Here is a 26,610-nt window from a genome sequence, read left to right as displayed (position 1 = left end):
CTTAACTACTCAGATGATGTTTGACTACAACTCCCGTTAACATCAGCCGGCGTACCCAATGATGAGGGACGATGGGAGTTGTAGTCCAGCAAAAAAAAAAAACACCAACCCAAACCCTCAAACCATAATTCCCGGCAGGCTAGAAGAGGGTTTGCACCACGTGACCAAGGCGCCCCGCCTCCCGCTTCCCACTAGTTTCTAGTCACGAGGCGAAAAGGTTCCAGCCGTTTTTTTACGTCATCGGGCAAACCAGCCTAGGTTATCTGGGAAATGTTAGACGGAGATGGCGGAGGGAGGAAACAAAAGTCCTTCCTGACGGTTGGAAGGAGAGGCTGTTGGGCGTGGCTAAGCTAAAAAGCAACGGCTCTCGGGAGATAGGCTGCTATGGGAGCCTGACGTAAAAGGCAGGCGGGGCCGACAGGCTCCAGTAAGCGAAGGCAGCAGACTGTCGGTGGGTGGGGTAAACTGACCCCTCTAAAGGGCCCAGTCCTTGTGGTAACCAATACACTTCCGGTTTCTGTTTACAGTTTGATTATTCTTAATGCGGAGAAGACCTGTGGGAATCCAGAGGAATCAGTGTAAAACAGCAAACTATCAATCGAAAAGCAGGGTTTAGAGGTAGCATTGCTTTGGAGTGATCACACTTCTGTTCCTCCCTGCTCTTGGCTCCATAGTAGAGAAGAAGGTATATGGTGAAACCTCCGTGTGTTAGGTTTTAGTGAGCAAAATGCCTTGCAGTGCAATCCAATACATGTCAACTCAGAACTAAGCTCCACTGGGTTCAATGGGACTTACTCCCAGGTAAGTATGTATTGGACTGAAGTCTTGGCTAGGGAGAGGAGGGTTGGAAATATGTGCATTTCAAAGTACTGCAATAAACCGCTTAGAGGTTTTCTACAATCAAGCTGTGTATAAATTTTGTTAAATAAATAATAAATAATTGATGGATGGGTAGCTAGATAAATCTACTAAAGAAATAAATGTTTTAGCTAGCAAAGTAGTGAATAAGTTTGTTTTTAAGCAACCATATGCCATACATTTATTTGTATGATTTATCTTCTGCTACTACATTAATACTGTAACCTACATTTCCTCCAAGGAGCTCAAGGTGGCATACACAGTTCTCTCTCTCTCCCCCCCCCATTTTATCTTCACAACAAACCTGTGAAGTTGGTTAAGCTGACAGAGAGTGACTAACCCAAGCTGAACCTCATGGCTGTGTGAATCCTGGCCTCCCAAATCCTAGTCCTGCATTCTAACTATTATGGCACACTCACTCTTTGTTTATGCAGGAGTCTTGCTGTGCTCAGTGGTTTACTTCCAAGTACATGGGCATAAAACTGCAGTTTGACAGTGTGACCTGTTGTACATTTTCTCAGAATTTAAGCCCAGTTGTGTTCAACAGGGCTCACTCTTAGGTAAACTCTGCATAAGACTGCAACCCGGATTCTTTTCCTCATCAGGTTCTACACCAAGGCTGTGGAGCTTGTAGCTCTCCAGATGTTGTTAGACTCCAATTCCTATCAGCCCAGCCAGCATGGCCAATGGTCAGGGATGATGGGTGTTGTCCACTTGTGACATGTGGAGGGTCATAAGTTCCCCATCCTCACAATATACACTTAACCTGGAAACGTGCTGTGCTACGTTCCTAGAAACTTACTTCTGAGTACAAAATCCACAGATGGGCAATACCATCTCTCTTCCCATTTTAGATGGCTGCTGTATAAATCTTTTATACAAACATTTTGCTAAATTTCCACACAATTGTGATGTTTTTAATGATTTTCAGGATTTGTTTATGTATGGTTTCTTTGTATGTTTCTGTATTTTAAAATTTCTGCATGGTTTTTATGTATGCTTTGCAATTTTAAATCTTTGTAATCTACCCCAGGACCTGCATTCCAGGCAAAAGGGGTTACATTTTTGGGAGCAGGGTCCTAGTCAGGTCCCTTATGTGTGAGCCAGTCAGTGTGAAAAGGGAGCTGGTTAGCCACTGAGATGAGTCCCAACTGGAGCCAATCAGAGCAAAAGGAGGTGAGTCAGCCACTGAGAAGACTCTTTTCAGTAACAAACACACAGCCACCCCTTTTATGCTGATTCACTCCTAGGGACATTTGTTGTGGCAGAGTGTGGACTCCTGAGACAACAGGGAGAGGAGAGAAAGTGGAAGTGGGGTGTGGCTACGAGGGGGTGTGCGTAACTTTCATGAAGGGTTCTGAATTTGCCACCACAGTGTACACTACTGCCTACAACCCTTTAGTCTTCAAGCAACCCTCTGAAAAGTGTGTGTGTGTCCATCCCCGTGAGTATATACACATATATGCCTGTCCCTGTGAGCGTGCCTGTTTTCTCAGTTTGCCAACCAATGAGAAAGCGGAGGGCTCGAAATGGGCGTGACACACGATGGCAGCGGCGGTTCCTCGCAAGCCGAGGACAGGAGGGGGCGTGGCACGGCGCGCGGCGACCCGGGAGGCGTGGCCTCCGCGGCTGCGGCTCGTAGTCGCTTCTCCCCTCCCCCCCTCCGGCACTTGTGAGTGACAGGCGGGTGCTGAGGAGCTGAGAGGACGAAGAGTCGCCGTCGCAAAAGAAGCCGCCTTTGTTTTTGCTAGCGTGAGCGTTTGTGCCTCGTTCTCCTCCGTCGCCCCTTCGCGGTGCTATGAGGCGGCCCTGACGGGGGGCACAGCAACCCGCCGGCCCTCCCCTCGTCTCCTCTCGCCCCGGTCCCCATTCCCTCGTCCTCGCCTCAGCTCAGCCCAACGAAGCCCGGCGCGGCGGCGGAGTCTGGGCTCCTCACCCGCCCCCCGATGACTGCGGCAAACTGCGGCGGCGCCAACGACGAGTTCGACTTCAGGCTCATCTTCGGGGAGGACGCGCAGCAGCCGGGGCCGGGGCCGCCGCCACTTGGGCCTGCCGCCGCCGTCTCAGGAGCAGCAGCAGGTGCGTCTCGCGAGGCAGGCCGGGCCTCTGTCTCTTCTCGCTGCAAATAGGAAAAACGGCCCCGGAGCTGCAAGCTGTGCCTGCCCGCCGCCTTCAGCTCGGCGGGGCTTGGGGGTGTCACTAGCCAAGTTCTGCTCAGAGTAGATCCATTGGGTTGTAGCCGTACTCGGAGCACACCCGTTGACGTGAATGAAGCTAAGGGAGTCGGGTCAATGAACTTCAGTCGGTGTGCTCTGAGTAGGACTAGCATTCGATAGCATCTGTTGAAAATAAGGGGCCTGACTTAGATTGCAGTCTAATACATGTCTACTCGGAAGTAAGCTCCACTGGGTTCAATGGGGCTTACTTCCAGGTAAGTGTGTATTGGATTGCAATCTAAATCATGCCCGTTAGTTGGATGCAACCTTCGATATCCTGCTGCCCCCCCCCGTCGCCCTGATGTAGGGTGATGGTGCTGCTGCGATTCAGCAAAGGCTAAACTTGGGAAGGTTTCCAGAGAATGTTGGGTTTTTTTGGGGGGGGGAGTTAGTTTTGTTAGGCTGTTGCAGCAAAAGCAGCAAACCATTTTTGGTGACACCATTTAAAGGCTAATAAAAGATTTGTTTGTTAAGGTGTGCTTTTCCGTGGATTACAGCCTACTTTGTCAGATTTTGTCAGAGTGAAGTCCAGTCCAGTTTTGCTTCAGTCACTGACTTGCCTCCAAGTAAATGTTTTTATGGTTACTCAGGAATAAGCGTGGCTGCTGTAAATATTGTGGACATTTAAGGCAGCAAGCCCCTGCAGTTCCACTGACCTGATTCCAAATAGATGTATTTTCTTGGGAAGTTACTTGGGAGTAAGTGCCATTGAACCCAGTGACAGGGTCAGCGTGTATGAAATTGGATCACGAGACTGTGACAAATTCTCTGCGCGCTTCATTGGCAAGTAAGTCCTGAATAAACATGAAAGATTACTTGAGAGTCAGTCCTGTTGAGACCCACTGGATATAGTATAAAACTACTAAATAAATAAACAAACCTGGTCAAGCCGGCTTCAGGATCAGTGTGCGTAGGATCAGGCTGCATGAAAATAATTCAATTCAGTTATTTGCTTCCAGGTAAAATATATGTTGTGTGCTTGCTGCAATCCAAATCATGCTTATTTGGGGATAAGTCCTGTTGGACCCAGTGGGACCTGAGTCAGGGTAAGCATGTGTAGGATCGGCCATATGGCTGCTGTAAATACTATGCACGCTTCACTGGTGAGCGTTATTTTTTTTTTTAGGTAACAACAACAGTGCATATTAAGGCACAGGACAGGTGCCTGCCTGGAGGAGCTTACCATCTAAAATTGGATATGGGGATGAATTTGATGGATTACTTCTGAGCATAAAACAAATTAGAATGCGTAGGATTCGTTCGTAGTACTTAGTGCACAGGCCTAAATACACTCAGGGGACTGAGTTGCATTGATCTCACTAAACATACATAGGATTGGGCTGCATGATGACTGGAATCATAAGTACTCTTGTTTGGAAGTAAGTCCAATTGAACTTAATGCTCTTTTTATAGAACTCTGGACCCCCCTCCCCACCAAAAACCCTCCTGCTCTCTGGTGAAATATTTGCTTTCCTCCCCACAAATGGTCAAGGACAGATGGATCAGGGAATGAGGCTTGCTTCTGAGTAAAGGAGGAATTATGGATGTTTGGGTGCTAAAAACCCAGGAGGTTCTGTCAGGTATTGAATTCTTCATAGGGGAGAGAGTGTGTATCATGTTTGGAAAGTTCTGTGGATTTGAAAGGAGATGCCCCGAGTTGAACATGTTTTCTGAACATACGAGGCTGCTTTATACTGAACCAGAGTAGTGGCTCATCTAGCCCAGTATTACTGCTTTTGACTGGCAGCCGCTCAGGCCAAGGGCTTTTGCTAGCTTTGTCATCTGACATCCTCTTAACTGTCAGGGATTGAACTTAGGACCTCAGCGCATGCAAAACAAATCCTCTGCTATTGAGATATGAGCTAGCTTACTGAAAGCGTTGAAGCAGTAGACAGACTCTGAAAGAGGTGGTTGGGCTATGTATCTGGAGTTGCCTTCGCATATAAAAAAGTGTATGTGTGTGGTAATATTGGGGTATCCGGCAATAATGCTTCATTAATATAGCAGATTTCAAATGACTTACCTAGGACCATTAAGTGAGACTGGAACTGGGGATCCTGCAGCCAGCTTTTTTTGGATGTTTGGTGCTTTTGTGAACTGACATCAAATCAAAGCCTCAGATCTAGGAGCCTAGGAGGAGTGCTGGCATTCAGACTATTTATTTGTGATAATAGCTCCAGGAAGTCACTTGGTTGTAATGGTTCTGTTTTCTGGAGATGTTTGGTTTATGGTCTGTGAGAACTATCCAAGTAATGAAAAAAAGGCTGGAATTTTTCTATGCCCCTTTTCCAAAGCTTGAGGGGGCATACAAAAGTAACCTATTTCAACACAAAATAAGGCAACAACAAAAATAATACAACATTCCTATGTGGGAAATAAACTTGAACAGACTAATCTGCTATGCCAGAGGGCCTGTCTGCAGTGTGAAAATGAAGGTGTTGATGGTGATCTGTCAAGCTGGCATCCTGGGAAATAATGAACTGCTTGAGAGTGCATGGAGGAAGAGGATAGAGTATTCAAATTGCTTTAGCCCTGGTATAGTATCTGTTTCTTCCCTGGCCCTCAGTAGTCCTGAAAGTTGCATATCTGGAACTGAGGAACCTTGAAAAGCCTTGGAGAAACAACCACAACATGGTAGCCAGTAGCACTTATGTGTGCAATAATTATGAACAAGTTCTGCCTTTTGCTAAAGGAAACAGAGCAAGTGTGTGAAGGAACGAAGACTGAAGTGGCTGGAAGCCACCCTGATCATGGGTCTTTTGTGGCAGTTTTTTTCTAGAGAAAAATATAGTATATAAAACACACTTTTGTTATTCAAGGAATTCTTGAACAAATTATATACATAGTAGTAATTTCATCTTTGCTTGTTCCATTTATGAAATTGTCCTACTGAAGAATATTTGTATAAGCTGTGTTAAAAAGCATAACTCAAGCTTATATGTCACACATGAATACTTGCCCAACAGAAACTTATTCTTTCAATTTGTGCAGAGGAGCTCAAAGTGCAGAAGAATTCCTTATACTGTATCTGGTTCTGTTGCAGAATCTGAGAAATTCCTTTAATGGATGTTAAAGAAATAGACAGAAATATGCTGGGTTTTTAAAAACAGTTTTATCAAATTAATGTGCATCCTAAATTAAATGGATTCAAATCCTTTTGCTACTGTAATTTGGCATAAATTTGAGAACGTCTCTCTGTATGTTTATACACACTATGTGTCCTTGCATATAGTATCTTCACAGGATCCTAAACTTTGGGAACAGTGCTACCTTGCCTTTCTTCAGGAAAAAAATATTGACAGTATGTATCCTGGTGTAAAATAATTTCTAATAACTTCCCCTATGTTGTTGTTGTTATGTGCCTCCAAGTCGACTGTGACTTATGGCGACCCTATGAATCAACGACCTCCAAGAGCATCTGTCACGAACCACCCTGTTCAGATCTTGTAAGTTCAGGTCTGTGGCTTCCTTGATGGAATCAATCCATCTCTTGTTTGGCCTTCCTCTTTTTATACTCCCTTCTGTTTTTCCCAGCATTATTGTCTTTTCTAGTGAATATGAGCGAATTGAATTTTGCTCAGTGTAAACTCTGGTTGTCAACTATTTTTATTTTTAAACAAAATTTATAGACCACTTGCTTGACAGAAAGCCTTTTTAGAAAGAACTAGCATTACCAGTGGGTAACTCTGATTGGGGGATAGAGGTTACAGGGAGATAGCCCTTACCAAGTGGCTGGACTGCAAGCAGAGCCCCTCCAAAAAAGTTCCAAAGTGCTTGAGGATATTTGTATTAGCAGTGATTTGGAAAAGTAAGATGTTTGGAACAAATGAATTAAAGGGGAAACCATGGGTTCTCAGTTAAATAATTTTAAAACGGTAACAGAAAATATAAAAATACAAAAGAAAAAGCCATAGTTGAATGCAGGCAGTTAAAATTTGAAGGAGCATTTGGTTCATAAAATACATAATGTATATTGCTATGCCAGTCCGTCAGCAAAACCACTATTTATTAACAACTCTGCAATAATATTATCATTCTACAAATTTTCTTAGTAAATTGCAATACAATGTTTCTTGTTGAACAAGTTTGCTGTTTCCTGGTAAATTAGATCTGCCTTTTACTGGTGTACATTCAGTAGTTTAAGAGTTGTTTGTATATTATAACACTTGCCATCAAAAGATATATTATTTTATCTGTGCACCTTTTAGAAACTGGCGAACATTTGATTGTATCTGTTACTGAAAAAAGGCAAAACAATGTCTCTATTAAATCACTAATATTTATCTTTATTAGTTATTAGTTGCTTTTCAGGGCCAAGCAATCAGAAAGCAATGTGCAAAGATGAATAAAAACAATAGAATCTCAGGCACAGAATAACCACGTAGGCACAAATGAATAAGATATACTGAACTCACAGGGAGGCCCGGAGGGTGATGACAAGATCTAGGGCCTTCTCAGTGGTGGCCCCCGAACTATGGAACAGTCTCCCCGAGGAAGTACGCCTGGCGCCGACTCTGCTCTCCTTCCGGCGCCAGGTCAAAACCTTCCTATTCTCTGAAGCATTTTAAGTTACACTGATTTACTTTTAAAAATGTTTATTGTATTGGATTGTTGATTGTATTTTAGTATTATTTTGTTATTCATTGTATTTTTATGCTATTTTATGTTCACCGCCCAGAGAGCTATTGCTAGTCGGGCGGTATATAAATTTAATAAATAAAAATAAATAAATAAATTAGATCGCCAAAACGGATCTTTTCAGGAAAGGCAATAGTAAAAAGATAAGCTTTAAGGCCTTCTTGAATGCCACAGCTGCATTGAATGCCATTAATGTTAATTTGAAGAGCTCCATGTCTGGGGCCACCACTGAGTGCTTGGCATCCTAACTGATTGGTGAGCACACTAGCAGAACTTCAGACACAGAATTTTATTATGGTTACTGTATATGGATACATCCTGTCTGTTAAAAGTTAATACCACCACTCTAAATTGGGCCTGGAATCAGCAATTGATCTTTAGTGATATGAATAATTTATGAATCTGTAGAAACATAGCACAAGTCCCCAGAAAACATGTAAGAAGTAAGGAATAAGGCTAAAGTAGTGAGAAACTTAGAGAAGATGGTGAGCAAATAATGCATGGCTATTTTGGGAAGACCAATTTGGAAAGAGAACCCTTTATGGTTTAAAAAATATGCTAGCGAAACTAAGAAATAGCAGGTGTTTTTTATTCAAATAAACTCAGTATGTTCATCAGGTTCTACCTCCATATTTCAGTCTATTTAATTTTAAATTGGCTTGTAAATAGCCAGTTGTCTTTAGGTGACTAGGCATGGAAGCTATTTTAGTTGGAAGAGTTCTCATTGTTTGTTTATTAAATTTAGTTGTCAATTGTTTCACAAAGAGATTTATAATGTAAAAACAAACATTAGAACCAAGCATAACAACAAGAATAAAGACCGAAAATGCACATCCACAAAATGCTATAAAAGAGCAGATCCAACTCAACCCACCCCACTAAAAAAATGAGCAAAAGAGGCCACATACCTAAATACCCTTCAAATTAAACCAAAAGCTGGGTGAATAAAACATATTTGTGCCTGGTGCCTAAAAATAAAATGATGGTGCCAGGTGGACCTCCCTGGAGAGAGCATTCCACAGATAGGGAGCCAGTACTAAGAAGGGCCATTCTTGTGTTGCCACCCCCTGCACCTCCCTCAGAGGGGGCACATGAAGAAGGGCCGCAGATAACTAACAGAGTCTGGGTTGGGTCATGTGGGGAGAGGCAGTCCTTGAGGTATTGGTGTCCTGATCCATGTAATGCTTTGTAGGTCAAAATCAGTACTTTAAGTTGAACCTGGAAACTAATTAGTAGTCATTTAGTAGACCATTTGAGCTGCAAGCGACAGTAGTGGATCCAGAAGTGCCTCCAAGCTATGCTCCTGCTCCTTCAGAAGTAGTGTAACCCCATCCAGAGCAGGCCAGGCCTTATTCATCCAGTCCAGGGAATCACCCACTAGTAGCCTCACTCTTACCTGGATTAAGCTTCAGATTAAACTCTAGATGACCCTACTCAGTGGTTTTGTGTTGATGCTAAACAGTACAGGAGATAAAATCATACCCTACGACACCCCACACTGACGGCTGTTTAGGGCAAAACAACACTTCCCAAGCACCACCCCCTGAAGACAGTCATCCAGGTAGGATAGAAACCACAATAAAATGGTGCTGCCCATCCCTAACTTGGACATTTACTCCGGAGGAATACCATGGTTGATGGTATCAAAAGTCGTTGAGAGATCGAGGATTAACAGGGACACACTCCCCCTGTTCCTGTCCCAACAAGGATTATCATACAGGGTGACTAGAGCAGTTTCTGTGCCAAAACTGGGGCTAAGCCCCAACTGAAATGGATTTAGAAGATCTGTTTCATCCAAGATAATCTGGATCTGGCCCACGACCATGCACTCAAGAACCTTTCTCAAATTTTTCTTTTTCTTTTATTTTTTTTCTGTGGTATTGTTTTTGTTGTATTTGTATTTGTTTTTATAAAAATTTGAATAATAATAAAAAATTATTATAAGAAAAAAAAGATGGACAAATTGACATGTCTTCTTAGAGGAAAAACGACAGATACATTTCTTAAGGAATGGAAGCCTCTTTGGGACTTTTTGTTGAAAGAAAAAAATGAAATGATGATAATGGGATTTGACGATTAATCAAGATAGACTTTGGAAAAAAGTGAATTTCGTATGTTCTAGGAGACAGGTTTGATATATATTATATACTTATAGCTGATCTGTAACAAATCAGAAGTCAAGTTTTTCTTTTTATTTTATTTTTTTCTGTTGTATTGTTTTTGTTGTATTTGTATTTGTTTTTATAAAAATTTGAATAATAATAAAAAATTATTATAAGAACCTTTCTCAAGAAAGGGACATTAGCAACTGGCCAGTAGTTAGATTTTCAGAATCCAAGGAGGATTTCTTAGAGAGGACTCTTACTACCACCTTCTTTAGGCAGGCAGAAACCACCCTCTCTCTCAAAGAGATATTAATCACCTCCTTGACCCAACTGTTGTTATATTCAGTCTGTTGATATACCACAAATTACTGACATCCGTGGTTAAACAGCTTGTAAAAATTTGGATTTCTTAGCAAGTAAAAAATTGGGTTTCTTATTTAATGTGCATTACATGCTTTCTCTTCTTGGCAGATATTCCATTGCCCCAGTACTTGGCATGGTCCTTTGCACCTCCCCTTAACTACTTTGTGGCATCGATTTGCTCTAGAGTTGGATACTGTTGGAAATCGTTTGGGATGTTACAAGTGGCAAGTGACATAACCATCCCCCTCCCTTTCACACTTGCACTGTTTCTTCTCAAGCGTTCTTTAAAGTCTTTAGTGAAGTTCTACATGCTACCTCTGTGCAGCTCCTCTCATTTTCCTTTTAAAGTGGCAAGCAGCACAAAGGCTAACACTCCGCAGTCATGCCTCATCATTTTGTTTGGTTAATGTTTAATCTATTTCAAGTTTTGTATTTCCTTTCATATACACTAGAGTGCACTGTCAGGACCCCTCCCGCTGTCACCACCCTGTCACAGTCCCACCTCAGGGTCCTGGTCTCTTAACGGTTCTCTCACCGCCCTAGCACAAATCTCTCAAGATCCCACTGCTAGGCACCACCTGACACTCTCTGTAAACAATATTGCCTTGAGACTGTGCCTTAGTCTCCTCCTGGCCTATTGCTATGTTGTGTCTGGGTGTACTTGCAGGCCACAACCCCCCTGTATCTTTGTGCCTATAAAGATACAGCCCTGGGTTGGTTTGGATACCTGCTGATGTTGCACTATCTCTTCACTGCTGCCACCATTGCTACTGTTTCCCCACCTTGGTATATGTCCTGCTCACCCTTCTGGTCTGTAAAACCCAGCCAAGGATCATGTGTTTTGGTAAACCAAGAACTATTTATTTATTTACACAGGGAATAACAAGATTACTTAAAGGTTCAGTCAACAAGCGTGTGGTTTCATAAGATGTGTTACTCTTTATATTTCTTAGTCATAGATAACCTGCCTCACTACCCACCTAAATCCAATCCACCCAACAATCCTCTCCAAAAACCCCTCTCAGAACTCCAACCCAGAACAACTGTCATCCTCTCATTTATACTTTCAGACACCCAGATGCTCAGCCAATCATCACACAACATTCTTCAACATTCCAACCCATGTACTCCCCCTTCTCACTCAGTCTACTTACCACATGTACTCTAATAAACCCGCACTTACCATATTTATAGTATTATATTTACAGGGGCATCACATGCACATCTGCTGAAGGTATGGACAGGATGTTGTGCATCTGAAGGGAACTTGTGGGAATGTGATGTAAGCTTGACCCATGCCTTGTGGAGAAAGGCACTCTATTTGCATGCAAGTGATGGAATCAGGAAGTCTTTAAAGAGAATTGAATTGATATGCTATAGCCCCAGGGTGACTAGAAGTTTCTAAATAACTGGATATGAACTGAGGAAGTTTAGAATGATTATTTTTATATTCCTTGTCAGCTTAGATTGCCTCCCAAAGCAGCTTACAGTTAAAATTCACACAAATGTACAATTTAATTAGGGACATGGTGGTGGATTATGTATTGGGGAACAGTTCTGGCACTTGGAAGCTGAGGACACAGTCCAGGCCCCAGGCTTTTCCCTCCAGAGCAGGTGTTGCCAACCTTTTTGGACCGGAGGACACATTTCAAATTTTGAAAGAGTGCTGGGGGCACAAAGTGGCTGCTATGGGGGCAAGATATAACACAGAATTAGAGAGTAGACATGGTAAAGTGTTTTTATACTTTTCTGCTTGCCATTTAGTTGTTAAAGACACAAGAACCCTGTTTTTCCACAATACCAACCCTAAACCAAAGCCTAGGCTGCCATCCTGTACCCACTTACCCAGAAGTAAGCCCCATGAAACTCAGAGTTACTTCTGAATAGATGTGTATACCATTGTACTGTAAGTATTATACAGTGGATTCTTAATGAGTCCCTGATCTTTAGCTTCTGCAAAGGAGACATGCCTAAGCCTCTTTGCAAAGTTTTCACATCTGCCTGTTGTGGGAGGGAGATTCTTTAACATTCACCCACACTCATCATGTAGTAGTACTTGCAGAAAATGACTTCTAGACACTACCTGATCACAGGTGAACCCAGCACAGTAAAGATGCATCCTGGTTGCTAGGGAAAAAGGAAGGGCAGACTATGGATATTCCAAGAACTTGAAACAAAAAGACAGAAGCAGGAGAAGTGCATTAAAAGGGAGAGCAAAACAGCAGCTCTTTAGGACCATAGGGATCCTATTGCCTGGTGTCCAGACAACTTACTTACCAATCACAGCACTCATTGGCTAAAAACACTGACAGGGAGGAGTAGCCAGGCTGGCTTATTTCACATGAATTACTTAGAAGGGTACCTGCGCATCTTGTTCCATGATGTTCTTTCTTGGAGGGCTGAGGCTTCCTTTTTCAAAATGCAAGCTCAGGTTCTGGGCTACCTTCTGGGGGCACCATTAATTTGTTGGTGGCCCCCACTCCAGAGGAAAGGGGTAGAAGGAATTACAGATTGACTCAGGTCCTGGGTATTAGTACATTTAAGCCCACAGAAGTCATCTCTCTGTTGATTTGCAGTGTTCTGGCCCCTATGGTCACAGCAACAGTATGTACTTGCAGGAACTACCAAGGCTTTGGTGTTACTTTGTTCTTGATAAATATAATGTTCTTGCTTTGTTCTTGTTAAATAGAGCTAAGTATGATTGTTGGCAATGAAATGTGATTAACTGGCTAAAATCAGGTAGCTATGTCAGTCCATCTGTACAGAATTCAGAGTACTAAAATGGGTGTATGCACAGTGACCCGTTACTGCCAGTACTGCTGATGTGAGGCTGCTAATGAAAACAGGACTGACACTAAAATAGCTTGAACTGTTTATGTATTAAGACATTTTGAAAAAATTCAAACAGTTATTTATGGAAGTTCAAAATGCTTTTTTTGTCTACTCCTTGAGGATCGTGGCAGTTTTAATGGAGGGACAGGATGAAGAATTTGATAGCATATTATTCCATCTATAAGCTAGCATTGGCTTAAAGTACTTAACTCTTTTTGTGGATGACTACTTGTAATCACCCCCATAGAATTAGTCCTGGTGTTAGTCTATTCTTGCTGATGGTTGCTGCCTTTTTTTAAGCCGATTTACATTTATGAAAAAAAACTGTATCAGAGCTGGCAAAAGTGCTGTACACAACACACAGTATGACAAGTAAATATGTAAAATTTCTTTCAATTCTGAAGATATGAGAAATGATGGTGAAGGTTTCTTTACATACAGAGAAGAAGAAATTAATATACAGTAATTGCTTTTAAAATAGTTTGTGTTATGAATAGCTATCCTGAATAGTATTTAGCATACTTATTAATCCTACATTCTTCAAAGTAACTTATCTGTGCAGCATATGTGTTTAATTGGGCTTGATGGAAGGTGATAGTGTACAATTTTAACCCCAAAGGGACACATCTGTTGAAGAATGACAGCGAAGGAACAGTGGTCTGATTCACACATCACATTAAGCCATAGTTAAAATAAACCATGGCTTAATGTGAGCAAGTCGGTACATGCTGCTAAAGGCATAGGCACTTTGCTGTTCTTGCTGCTGCATTGCTGGGAAACAAGCCGTGGTGTGGTTAGTTATGTTGCCCAAATGCAGCTTTGTGGTAAACCCAGGTTTGAACGATACAGTAAACAATACCATGGCTTGTTTCCTGGCAGTGCAGCAACAGGAGAGGAGTGAAGTACCCATGCAGCCTGTTCACATTGAACCATAGTTTAACTATGGTTTAATGTGACATGCGAACCAGGCCAATGTATTGTTGAGTGGACCTCAGCATTCACTGCACAGCTCCCTCTTCTCTTAGCTCACTAAGAGGAGAAAAAATGTGGCAGCTTATATGGGTATCAAATTGGTTTCATGAGTTAAAAGTAACATGCCTTTTCAAGTCCATGTTGTAATATTTTATCAAAGTATCTTGCTTGTTTTAGATATGCTTTCTCAACTTACTTGAAAGTGATAAGGATTTTCTTGAGAGAACAGTTGATTGAGCTGCACTTCTGCAGTCCTTGTTTAGGAAGGCTGCAACTATGCTCTGTTAATTCACTGTGGCTTGAATATTATTTACGTATTTAAAATATTTATGCCCCACCTTTTGGCCTCATAAGCCATGTAGAGAAGTATGGACATGGATTGCCTTCCAGTCGATTCTGACTTATGGTGACCTGACAAATAGGGTTTTCATGGTAAGCGGTATTCAGAGGGGGCTTACCATTGCCTTCCTCTGAGGCTGAGAGGCAGTGACTGGCCCAAGGTCACCCAGTGAGCTTCATGGCTGTGTGGGGATTCAAACCTTGGTCTCCCAGGTCATAGTCCAACAACTTAACCACTACACCACACTGGCTCTTGTAGGGAAGTATAGTATAGAGGATATAATTATGAGAACAAAAATAATATATCTTTTAGCTTAAGCAGAAACTAGAAAGAGCCATCTTGCCATCAAAAATTGAATTCACAAATGGCATTTTTTTTTGTTTTTTTTTAAATCTGGAAGCTGGTGGCGGCTTTTAGCATAATGAAGTTTGCTAAGTGAGCAAAGGATTTTATTCTCCTAGTTGATTGGGGGGGGGAAAGCTTCTTTCATGTGGAAATAAAAATGCACAGAGATAATGGCCATTAAAAATGTTCTGTGTACACAGCCATTTAAAAAGTAATGTAAGCAAAAGGACAGCTCCTTGTCCAAAAGGGCTTGCAACCTAGAGACAAAAGAGGGAGGGGAAGATCAGGAAAGAATAACATAATTATTTGCTTCAGTGCAGTTATATATACTTAAATTTTGTGAAATGAGAGGTTTCAGTGAAGAGCTGGGTTAGGAGGGATTTGAAAGATGAGGAAAGGCAGTGTGTGTATTTTGAGAAGTAGTACCAGGCAGGAGGGACTGCATGGGAGTATGGTGGTACTGTGATTAGGAGGCCTTTAGGTTGGGGTTTCCCCTTGAGGTAGTAATTGGGAGGAATGATAGTCATGGGCGAGGATATATTGGGATATGAGGCTAGAAAGAGGCTTTGGGAAGGCCACAGAGAGCTTTAAAATTAAGGGCAAGACATTTGTGCTGCATGTCGAAGTGGACAGGATGCCAGTAAAGTGAACTGAAGAGGGGCATTTCATGGTCTTGAGTGAAAGAGATGAATGATCTGACCTCAAGGTTCTGGTTGCAGGTGGATAAGTTGTAAATAAAGGTCAGAAAAGACTGTTGCAGTAATCCAGGTGGCCAGAATGAGAAAGACAAAATGTTGTTCTCCTTCCTGCTGATGTTGCAGAACAATCTGGATTGGTCTTGTCAAGTCCTTTGTTTGTTGACATGTTAGAAGTGGTGCATTCCAAAGGAAACTTGTGGTGTTTGGTGCTTATCTGATAAACACAAGGCTGTATTTTGCTACCCTAAAAAAGGTTAAGATGGTCATGACACTGCCAAAATTCAGGGTGGAGAAAATTATGTGAATCTTGACTAGAGAAATAAAATATCTTGCTTGAAGAGCTGTTTTCTGGATAATACCAGTGGAGTTTGGTTGAGAGAGACTATGGCTAAAATTTTGAGCGGGTGCCCAATAGCTTGATGTATTTAGGATTTCAGCTGTTTTCTTGCATGATTTGCCTACTTTATATTACCGTATATTCCGGCGTATAAGATGACTTTTTAACCCCGGAAAATCTTCTCCAAAGTCGGGGGTCGTCTTATACGCCGGGTGCTGAAAAAGAGCGGGAAAATTAAGTAAAAAAAAAAGCTGCAGCGGGAGTGGAAGCAGTCGCAGCCACCGTCCAGAGAGAGCGTCGCGGTCCAGAGAGACCGAATGAGCGTTTATAAACGCTGAACACCCGCCTGCCACTCAAAGGAAGACAAATGCATCAAGAGTATCAGGAACTCCTGCCTCCGCATACAGGAAGTTTCCCTTCTAGGACTATCTAGACGGCGTCTCAGCGTCACCGATAGAACATCGGGGCTCCACCGCGCGCCCCTTACCGCTTCCCCGCGGGCGCCACTCCGGCGTCGCCCTTCAGGCGCAGAGGACCCCGCTGGACGGCCTCGTACTCTGCAGACATCCCTCTTCTCCGGAAGCGAGGGCGAGCGCAGGCCAGCACTTCCGGGGCAGTGGGCTACCCAATAGGAGCTTCAAGCCAGGAGGGGCGGGGCGAGCGGCACCTTCCTTCCCCAGAGGGAAAGGTAGAACAGCTTCCAGCTTCCGTTCCTTCCGGGGTCTTTCGCCGCAAAGGCACTGAAAGTGTAGAGTGATGCCAGCTTCCAGGCTCCGCTTTTCTTTGTGCCCCCCCCCAGTCCATATCCTGCTGCCGAAAGACGCCAGACTGGAGGAGCGAGCGGGAGCGGCGGCAGCGGCAGCCCGCCTCCCTCCTCCTCCTGCCAGCCGCAGAGTAGTCCTCTCGCCCGAGGGCGCCCTTTGCTCGTCCTCGAGGCTGCTCCTCCCCCCGCGCGGCTATCCTAAGGACATTTACCTAGGAGAAAACCTCCCTGAATTTATTGGACCTACCTTGGATGCATAGTACCGGACTACTCCTTTATGCACGCCTGAAGGACAGCAGCCTCCCCCCGCCCGTCCTTTCCTACTAAGAAATGGGGGTAAATTATTCTCAGATTGCACCCATAATCTTAAAATATGGGCACAATCCACTTTTATGTCCTTTTGATTGTAATGGGAGAATTAGGCAGGCCCTTGACAGTGCAATCTTATGCATGTTTACTCAGAAGTAAGTCCCATTAAGTTCAGTGTGTGGGGATACTCTCTAATAAATTTGTTTAGGATTGCCTTGCACATCTCTCTTGACCTCAGGATTTACCTTGCAAGCAAGGCATCGGCATAGCTATGTTTCTTTGTTGATCTCTCCCCCCTTTCTTTGTCCGTTTACATATAATAGTTGCTTGAACTGTATCTTTGGAAAAATAAAACCCTATCTACTATGCTTAGGGGGGAAATACTTTCTGTTTCTGCATTTTTCCCTTAGTTGAGTTGCACACATTTATGTATAAAACGACAGGGCGAGTATATCCCAAACTCTATATTTTAACTGGAAAAGTTGGGGGTCGTCTTATATGCCCAGTCGTCTTATACGCCGGAATATACGGTACTTTCCACAATACTTTGTAGTTAAGTAGGTGTTTCAGTTTTTGGTTTGTTTATAAATATGCAATAATCAGCATGACCATAAATGGAGAGCAAAACATGACTAGGAAACTTTCAGGCATTTGGTTAGCCCATCATAATTTAAGTAACTTACAGACTTGTTTATAAGTGCACATCTCTTGTGTTTTCAATTTTCCTTCTTTGTCTATCATGAATGCAGTAAAGCTTTCATTCATGATTACAGTAAGCTTTCAGGTCTCATGTAAAATGATTGCAGAATAAAAGTTATGCTTGTATAAGATAAGGCTAATTTGTGTTTCACATATTGAAAAACTCAGTGTGTATGTAAATGAAACAGTTTGGTACAGTTGAGACAATTCTAATTAAATGAATATATGAGCCAGTGGATAGTACAGCTGGAATTTGAAACTAGTTATTGGGATTCAAATTCCAGGCCAGCCTTGATTCTCTAAGAGCAACCTATTGCTTCCAAGTATTGGTTTTTCTATTAAATGGGAATTATAGTGACTGTTATGGTATTAAAGCACTGGATACTAACATTTACATAACAGACACAAATTCAGGGTGGGCCATATTGGACTGGTTGCCAAAGTTAAACCACAGTGGGCTAATTTGCACTACATGGTAAACCGAACTATGGTAAACATGTGGATCCCAGAGAGAAACTCTCAGCCACTTTATTTATTTATTTATTTATTTTATTTATTTATTAAATTTATATACCGCCCGACTAGCAATAGCTCTCTGGGCGGTGAACATAAAACAGCATAAAAATACAATAAATAACAAAACAATACTAAAATACAAGCAACAATCCAACACAATAAACATTTTTAAAATTAAATCAGTGTAACTTAAAATGCTTCAGAGAATAGGAAGGTTTTGACCTGGCGCCGGAAGGAGAGCAGAGTCGGCGCCAGGCGTACTCCCTCAGGGAGACTGTTCCATAGTTCGGGGGCCACCACTGAGAAGGCCCTAGATCTTGTCATCACCCTCCGGGCCTCCCTGTGAGTTGGAACCCGGAGGAGGGCCTTCGTAGCAGAACGTAGTGCACGGGCCGGTTCATATCGGAAGAGGCGTTCCGCAAGGTATCGTGGTCCCGCACCGTATAAGGCTTTATAGGTTAATACCAACACTTTGAATCTAGCCCGGAAACATATTGGCAACCAGTGCAAGCTGGCCAGAACAGGTGTTATATGCTCGGACCACTTGGTCCTTGTCAGCAATCTGGCCGCCGCATTTTGCACTAGTTGTAGCTTCCGAACTGTCTTCAAAGGTAGCCCTACGTAAAGCGCATTACAGTAATCCAAACGTGAGGTTACCAGAGCATGTACCACTGATGTAAGGTCCTCTTTACTCAAATAGGGACGTAGCTGGGCTACCAACCGAAGTTGGTAAAACGCATTGCTAACCACCGAGGCTACTTGAGCCTCAAGTGAGAGGGAAGAGTCTAAAAAGACTCCCAGACTACGAACCCGGTCCTTTAGGGGGAGTGTAATCCCGTCCAGGACAGGGTATATATCCACCATCCGATCAGAGAACCCGTCCACCAACAGCATCTCAGTCTTGTCTGGATTGAGCTTCAGTTTGTTAACTCTCATCCAGTCCATTGTCGAGGCCAGGCAACGGTTCAGCAAATCGACAGCCTCACCTGAAGAAGATGAAAAGGAGAAGTAGAGCTGCGTGTCATCAGCATACTGATGACAACGCACTCCAAAACTCCTGATGACCTCTCCCAACGGCTTCATGTAGATATTAAAAAGCAGGGGGGACAAAACTGACCCTTGCGGGACCCCATATTGGAGAGCCCGCGGTGTCGAGCAATGTTCCCCAAGCACTACCTTCTGGAGACGACCCGCCAAGTAGGAGCGGAACCACTGCCAAGCAGTGCCTCCAACTCCCAACTCCGCGAGCCTCTCCAGAAGGATACCATGGTCGATGGTATCAAAAGCCGCTGAGAGATCAAGGAGAATCAACAGAGTTACACTCCCTCTGTCTCTTTCCCGACATAGGTCATCGTACAGGGCGACCAAGGCTGTCTCAGTGCCAAAACCGGGCCTAAAACCCGATTGAAATGGATCTAGATAATCAGTTTCATCCAATAGCGCCTGGAGCTGGCCAGCAACCACCCGTTCCAAGACCTTGCCCAGGAATGGAACATTCGCCACTGGCCTGTAGCTGTTAAAATTGTCTGGGTCCAAGGAAGGCTTTTTCAGGAGTGGTCTCACCACTGCCTCTTTCAGACAGCCCGGGACCACTCCCTCTCGTAAAGAGGCATTTATCACTTCCTTGGCCCAGCTACCTGTTCCATTCCTGCTAGTTTTTATCAGCCAGGAGGGGCAAGGATCCAGTACCGAAGTGGTTGCACGTACCTGTCCAAGCACCTTGTCCACGTCCTCGAGTTGAACCAACTGAAGCTCATCCAACAAAACAGGACAAGACTGTGCTCCGGACATCTCACTAGGATCTACTGCTATAACTTGAGAGTCTAGGTCCTGGCGGATACATGAGATCTTATTCTGGAAGTGATTGGCAAACTGATTACAGCGGGCCTCCGATGATTCCACCGTGTCCGGAGGGTTTGAATGGAGAAGCCCCCGGACAACTCGAAAGAGCTCCGCTGGGCGACAAAGAGATGATTTAATAGTGGCAGCAAAATGATGTTTTTTAGCTGCCTTCACTGCTCCTACATAGAGCTTAGTCGAAGCACTAACCAGCGCATAATTGTATCCGTCGGGAGTTCGTCTCCATTTCCGCTCAAGCCTCCTCCTATCTTGCTTCATCGCTCTCAGCTCCGGAGTATACCATGGAGCTGTATGAGCTCTACACAGGAGAGGGCGTGCAGGAGCGATCGTGTTTACAGCCCGGGTCACCTCCGTATTCCACAGAGCGACCAGGGCTTCAGCAGGAGCGCCAGTCCTATCAGACGGAAAATCCCCCAGAGCCCTTTGAAAACCTTCAGGATCCATTAGTCTCCGGGGGCGGACCATTTTAATAAGTCCCCCACCCTTGCAGAGGGAAGAGGTTACTGAAAGTCTAAACTTCAGCAAGCAGTGGTCTGTCCATGACAAAGGGAGTGTTGTAAAACTCCCCACATCCAGATCACTTTCCCCATGCTCAGTAGCAAAAACAAGGTCTAGAGTGTGCCCCGATACATGTGTTGGACCACTAACATATTGAGACAGCCCCATGGCTGTCATGGAAGCCATGAAGTCCTGAGCCGCGCCAGACAAAGTGGTCTCGGCATGAATGTTGAAATCCCCCAGTACTATTAGTCTGGGGGACCTCAACAATATATCCGAGACCACTTCTGCCAGCTCAGTTAGGGAAGCCATTGGGCAGCAAGGTGGGCGGTACACCAAAAGGATTCCCAGCCTGTCCCTCTGGCCCAACACAAGGTGCAAACACTCCAGGCCAGTAACTGAATGAACATGGTGCTTGGTGAGTGAGATGGAACTCTTATAGATGACAGCAACCCCACCTCCCCGACCCTCAGATCTACCATGATGCTGAACCAAGTACCCCGGTGGGCAGAGCTGAGAGAGACCAACTCCTCCCTGCTCACCCACCCAGGTCTCGGTTATACATGCCAGATCGGCTGCCTCATCCACAATCAAATCGTGGACGAGGGAGGTTTTATTATATACCGATCTGGCATTTAATAACAGCAACTGGAGATCTGAGAGTTGGCTGATAGGACTACCAACGACCTTGCGGGTGTGGGAAGGACCGGAACAAGGCACAGCCACAACATGTCTGGACCGCGTTCCCCTTACCTGGCACGTCCTTCTCACAGCGCCATACCTTCCTTTGCCCGTCACTACGGCAATTGGGGCCCCCTAAAGTCCTGATGGATAAAACTCTCTCCGAAGCACATAATACAACTAAAATATACAACAATTAAACGTATAAAAACAGCTATATATACAGCCATATATACAGCATATAAACATACACACTCACTCAGACATACATTCATATAATCAGGCACCCATTCATCTCAAATTGCATCAACACACCAACAAAAAAGTAAAAAAAAGAAAAAAAAGAAAAAGAAAGGAGCAGCACAGCAGCAGCAGCAGCAGCAGCCTCTCCTTCCCTTGGGCGATGCTTTCTTTCTCCTGCAGGGCCTGGGTCTCCCAGGCCACCTCAGCCAGCCGGCTTATGTATCCCTCCAAATAGGGACAGGTGGTAAGAATCAGTCCTGGCTGGCTGGGTACCTGGGGCCTGGTCCTGCCAGGCAGAAGTCCCTCAGGGAAGAGTGGTGGAGATGGTGGTCCCACAGTAGCAGCAGCAGCAGCAGCCTCTCCTTCCCTTGGGGCGATGCTTTCTTTCTCCTGCAGGGCCTGGGTCTCCCAGGCCAACTCAGCCAGCCGGCTTATGTATCCCTCCAAAGAGGGACAGGTGGTAAGAATCAGTCCTGGCTGGCTGGGTACCTGGGGCCTGGTCCTGCCAGGCAGAAGTCCCTCAGGGAAGGGTGGTGGAGATGGTGGTCCCACAGTAGCAGCAGCACAGCAGCAGCACAGCAGCAGCACAGCAGCAGCACAGCAGCAGCACAGCAGCAGCAGCAGCCTCTCCTTCCCTTGGGCGATGCTTTCTTTCTCCTGCAGGGCCTGGGTCTCCTTCCCAGTCCCCTTTATTGTTGCACAGCACTGAACTAAGCCAAGGTTGCACATGTTGTGCGAAGTGGGACTCTCGGTTAAGCTCTCACTTCACTGAACAATAGCTATAGCCAAGGAAATGGAGAGGGAAAGAGAGAGAATTACCCAGTTGCCTTCTTATGGGGGACCTTAAGAGAAATTGGGATGATGGTGGCATACCTCAATTAACTTACCAAGGTGGCTGTCTCAGCTGAGCTGTTTTTCTTGCTTTTAAACATTTCTAAAAGCACATTGTGCAGGCATGAGTTATAAAATTTAAATTTTTTTAAACAGGAAAATGATTGGTAAAGCTTGAAAGCCAGTCATAATTGAGAATAGTCACTTTAACTTCCCGTTTAAATCTTCATCCGCTCCTCACTACAGTGTGTAGTGAAGACTGAAGTGGAGAAACTTGTGTAAAGAGATGCAGTCTGTTAATAGGGGATAGAAACTACTTTATGGCTTCATCACTGTGTGCTACAGCTGTGAAACAAAGACTGGAGGTTGAGGAGTTGGGTGGGGAAATGATTCTGTTGCTAGGCAGACCTAACAGCAACATAATATTCACTAACAAAACCAGCAAGAGTGGCTTTATTTTTCATCTGCTCTTGGCTAGCTTCTCTGTAGCTTGGAAGGTAATTTGGATGGGACAAACAAACCACACTTAAACCATATCTGGAATCATATGTAACACTAAATCACAATTGAGGTCAGTAAGCCAATAACAAACCATAGCTTATTTTAGCTAACAAGCCACGGTTAATCAACTGTAGTTGAGGGTACTGGATCTGGTTTATATGTAATACTAAACCATGGGTTTAACGTTATGTGTGAATGTATGTGTGAATCAGGCCACTGTGGGGATGGCTTCTGTGCTTATGGGCAGTTGGACAAAACAACTAGGGAAGTTGCAGTTCAATATGAGATTCCCATTTCTGATCTCAGATCTGTGGAGGAAAGAACAATTTCATTTTATATGCTTAATGGTATAGTTATTGTGTTGGGTTCTGTCATAATAAATACCAAAACAAAATGGAATAAAACACATTAGGCCTCTGGCTTCCTGTCCAGAGGCCATCTAGAAATCTTAGTATTGTCTAAATGTATTCCATAATGGTTTCCCTTTCCTTTCACCCCCATTATTCCATTATTACAAGAAGCTAGAAAATCACTGTGAATACCTGAGGTACTCATGATGCCTTTATACAGAATGCTTCTGGTGATGGCAGCAAAGCCTTTGTCATCCTTGAGTAAAATCTGTGATGCATGGTAGTTACAGAATACAGCTATAATATGTGCTTTTACTAGCGGCTGCCCATTTAGACATTTTGAAACAATGGGAAACTGGAGATAGTCTTATAAAAAATTGGTGGGACCAAGTATGGGAGATTTCCCTTTCAGTGTGTCTCTCACATTATAGCAGGGTAGTTTTGGGGACTGTCTGAGAGATAGAATTGGTGCAACCTGATTTCCCTTTTTATGTTATGTAAATAAAAGTTCCTCTTCTGTATAGCCTCTGATCTCACTTATTACACTTTGGAGAGGTATGGTAGATGTAGACACTTGGAAGACATTTGAAGGTTGGTCTGGTCTATTATGTATGAATGTTATTCCTTTGTTCTATATTTTTGCAAATGGGTCTCTGTACTTACTCTTAAAATGGCTGTATAATTGATGCTTGGTCCTTCACATACGTTTGTTTCTGTTTTGGGATCTCCTGATGCTCAGGATGACCACTTGTTCTTGTTTCCTTTATTTATTGTAAATAATAAAATTTATTTGCAAATTTAACAATGAAAGGGAAAAAAGAAAAATGAAATAAATAAACATTAAAGGTACAAAAAGAAAAAATATGAAAATGCTACTGCTAACAGTAAACCACCATCAATTTACATTACAAATACAATAACCATCAGCACGTGCATTTTGAATTAAGCATATAAGTTAATATAAGCCCTCTAGATGTCCAAATAGGTATCCACTCAAAATTGACATCTATATGAAATATGTTCCAGTGTAGCCACAGCAGTGAGGTCCTTAGTGCATTGTGTAATAGACATTGGGTATTTGTCCTTCCATACTTGAGGAATAGGTTTCTTAGCTACCATAAGGGCTCACAAAATCTACTTTTGTTGTCCTGCTTTTAACCCTCATACTACAGGAATTTAATTTAAAAATGCATGAACACCTGCAAATATCAAGGATTTTGCCAGTACAAAATTAATATGAATAACAACCAGATCAGAAAGAATATATCACTGGACAAACATCATTGCTTCAACCAGGCGTTCACAGCATTATACCTTTAACATCTATTTGTATTGGACAGTGCCTTCCCATATAAATGTTGTGGAGTCCAATATGCTGGAAATATTATTTTTTATTGAATCAGTCTCAATTTCAGAACTAAGGAAACATTCTGTATATATTCTAAACCAATCTTCTATTATTTAAGCAGTATAACAATTCTAACATTTTTTTTTAATAGTTACAACGATATAGCTATAACATTAATTGTGGAATGGGTTATTTAGATTATTGGTCATAAGATGGGCTCTTGTTAGGGTTAGTTTTTACTGCTAGTGTTGATACAAAGTTTCCATTCATTTTTATGGTTGATGATTTAGTTATTATTATTTGTATTTATTATTATTAGATTTATATCCCACCCTTCCTCCCAGTAGGAGCCCAGGACGGCAAACAAAAGCACTAAAAATACTTAAAAGCATTATAAAAACAGACTTTAAATATATTAAAACAAAATATATTTAAAAAGATTTTTTTTAAAAAGCTATAAAAGCATCTATTTTTAAAGAAGAAGGTTTAAAAAAATATTAAAAAGCAATTTCAACACAGATGTAGACTGGGATAAAGTCTCTACTTAAAAGACTTGTTGAAAGAGGAAGGTCTTTAGTAGGCTCCAAAAAGATAACAGAGATGGCGCCTGTCTAATATTTAAGTGGAGAGAATTCCAAAGGGTAGGTGCCACTACACTAAAGGTCCGTTTCCTATGTTGTGCAGAATGGACCTCCTGATAAGATGGTATCTGTGGGAGGCCTTCATCTGCAGAGCGCAGTGATTGACTGGGTATATAAGGTAGTCTTTCAGGTATCCTGGCCCCAAGTTGTATAGGGCTTTGTACACAAAACTAGAACCTTGAACTTAGCCCGCTGGCTAATAGGTAGCCAGTGCAGTTCTTTTAGAAGTAGGGCGACATGTTGTTGATACCCTGCCCCAGTGAGCAGTCTTACTGCTGCATTTTGCACCAGCTGCAGCTTCCGGACCAATCTCAAGGTTGATTTGATTACTGTAGATAGAGCACATTACAGTAATCCAGCCTGGACATTGTATGGATAACAGTGGTCAGGTTATCCCGGTCCAGAAATGGCCACAGCTGTCTTACCAGCCAAACCTGGTAAAAGGTGCTCCTGGCCACTGGGGTCACCTGGGCCTCTAGCGACAAAAATGGATCCAGGAGCACCCCTATGGCATGGACCTGCTCATTCAGAGGGAGTACGACCCCATCCAAACCCGGCAACTGACCAATTATCTGAACTCGGGAACCACCAACCCACAGTGCCTCTGTCTTCCTAGGATTCAGATTCAGGTTATTGGCCCTCATCCTGCCCACCACTGAGACCAGACAGCGGTCAAGGGCTTGCACGGCCTCTCCTGATTCAGATGTTACAGAGAAATACAGCTGGGTATCATCAGCGTACTGATGCGTACTGTTGATACCGTGCCCCAAATCTCCTGATGACCGGGCTTCATATAGATGTTAAACAGCATGGGGGACAAGATGGTACCCTGTGACACCCCAGAGCACATCTGCCAGGGGACCGAAAGCCAATCACCCAATGCTATTCTCTGAAAATGACCTTGGAGATAGGATTGGAACCATTGTAAAACAGTGCCTGTAATACCCATCTCACCAAATCAGCCCAGAAGGATACCATGGTGAATGGTATCAAAAGCCGCTGAGAGATCAAGTAAGAGTAACAGGGTCGCACTCCCCCTGTCTTTATATGCATGTTTGCCCAAAATTACATAAGGTCTAGGCCAGGCTTTGATGCTTTAATAACAGTATGTACTGTTATCCTAACCCTACATCATGGTGTACCATCAGCAGCAAAATGTCCTTTGGGATATGTACATACAAACAACAGAAAGCTCACCTTGATACTCCTCTGATGTTGGATTAGTGCAGAGATTACTGTCCTAAAATATCATGTCTCTTGATTACACAATTCCTATGTGCAAAGCACTTCTTTTGGGAAACATGCATAGACCAGAGATGGAGAAGCTGTGGCCCTCCAAATATTGTTGGACCCCAATTCCTATAATTGCTGACCATTGGCCAAGGTGGCTGGGGCTGATGGGAGCTGAAGCACAACAACATATAGACAGCCACAGACTCCTCATCATTGATATGTTCCATAGCATGTGATTGGCAATTCTATATGTGAGTGTTCTACCATGTGCATACATGCTGAGGAAGCCCCAGGCAGATTCCAACCTGGTATATGTGACATAAAGACCTCATACGTATGGGCATAATCCCATGGTCTGTACACCGAATTTCCCATATAGAATAGCATTCTGTTTAAGAACTGTGCAATATGTGAAGTGGCCTCAAATATACGA

The 26,610-nt window shown here is 43.4% G+C and overlaps 1 protein-coding gene across 6 annotated transcripts in view; it reads left to right on the top strand.

Moving 5' to 3' along the window:
- The first annotated feature begins 537 nt into the window (after positions 1-537).
- Positions 538-26,610, top strand: part of NFATC3 (nuclear factor of activated T cells 3) — a 99,197-nt gene continuing 73,124 nt past the window's right edge. Inside the window, exon 1 of one of the 6 annotated variants that reach the window (XM_061593601.1) lies at positions 538-801. Coding sequence is in view for 2 of the 6 variants with exons in the window: in XM_061593604.1 (XP_061449588.1) it covers positions 2,805-2,937 (133 nt within the window). In the remaining 4 variants the exon portion in view is untranslated. Of the gene's footprint in view, positions 802-2,440; positions 2,938-26,610 lie in introns of those variants that run through there. The other 5 variants (XM_061593605.1, XM_061593604.1, XM_061593599.1 and 2 more) reach the window with 5 other exon arrangements.

This window comes from Rhineura floridana, chromosome 13, assembly GCF_030035675.1.
Source record: "Rhineura floridana isolate rRhiFlo1 chromosome 13, rRhiFlo1.hap2, whole genome shotgun sequence".
Lineage (NCBI taxonomy): Eukaryota > Metazoa > Chordata > Lepidosauria > Squamata > Rhineuridae > Rhineura > Rhineura floridana.
This window is presented reverse-complemented; position numbering and strand designations above follow the sequence as displayed.